The 240-nt window shown below is 70.0% G+C and overlaps 1 protein-coding gene across 1 annotated transcript in view; it reads left to right on the top strand.

The window, feature by feature from the left end:
- The window catches only part of TMEM98 (transmembrane protein 98), a 575-nt gene extending 404 nt beyond the window's left edge, over positions 1-171 (top strand). Inside the window, exon 2 of the mRNA XM_010154804.1 lies at positions 29-171. Coding sequence (XP_010153106.1) covers positions 29-171 — 143 coding nt within the window. The remainder of the gene's footprint in view (positions 1-28) is intronic.
- Positions 172-240: the final 69 nt, after the last annotated feature.

The following is a 240-nucleotide window of genomic DNA, read 5'->3' as shown; positions in this document are numbered from 1 at the left end:
GACCGTCCGTAGGGATGCCCCCGTGGCCCCGACAGACCCATCGTGGACCTGATGGGGACCACCGAGACGCCGTCCGAGCCCTCGGAGCTGGAGCTGGACGACGTGGTCATCACCAACCCCCACATCGAGGCCATCCTGGAGAACGAGGACTGGGTCGAGGACGCCTCGTAAGCCTGCGTCCCCCCCGGCGTGCCCCATGTCCCCCTCCCCACTGCTCGGACCCCCATGCAGTGCCGGCCC

Source organism: Eurypyga helias, unplaced genomic scaffold, assembly GCF_000690775.1.
Source record: "Eurypyga helias isolate BGI_N326 unplaced genomic scaffold, ASM69077v1 scaffold34760, whole genome shotgun sequence".
NCBI classification, from domain to species: Eukaryota; Metazoa; Chordata; class Aves; order Eurypygiformes; family Eurypygidae; genus Eurypyga; species Eurypyga helias.
This window is presented reverse-complemented; position numbering and strand designations above follow the sequence as displayed.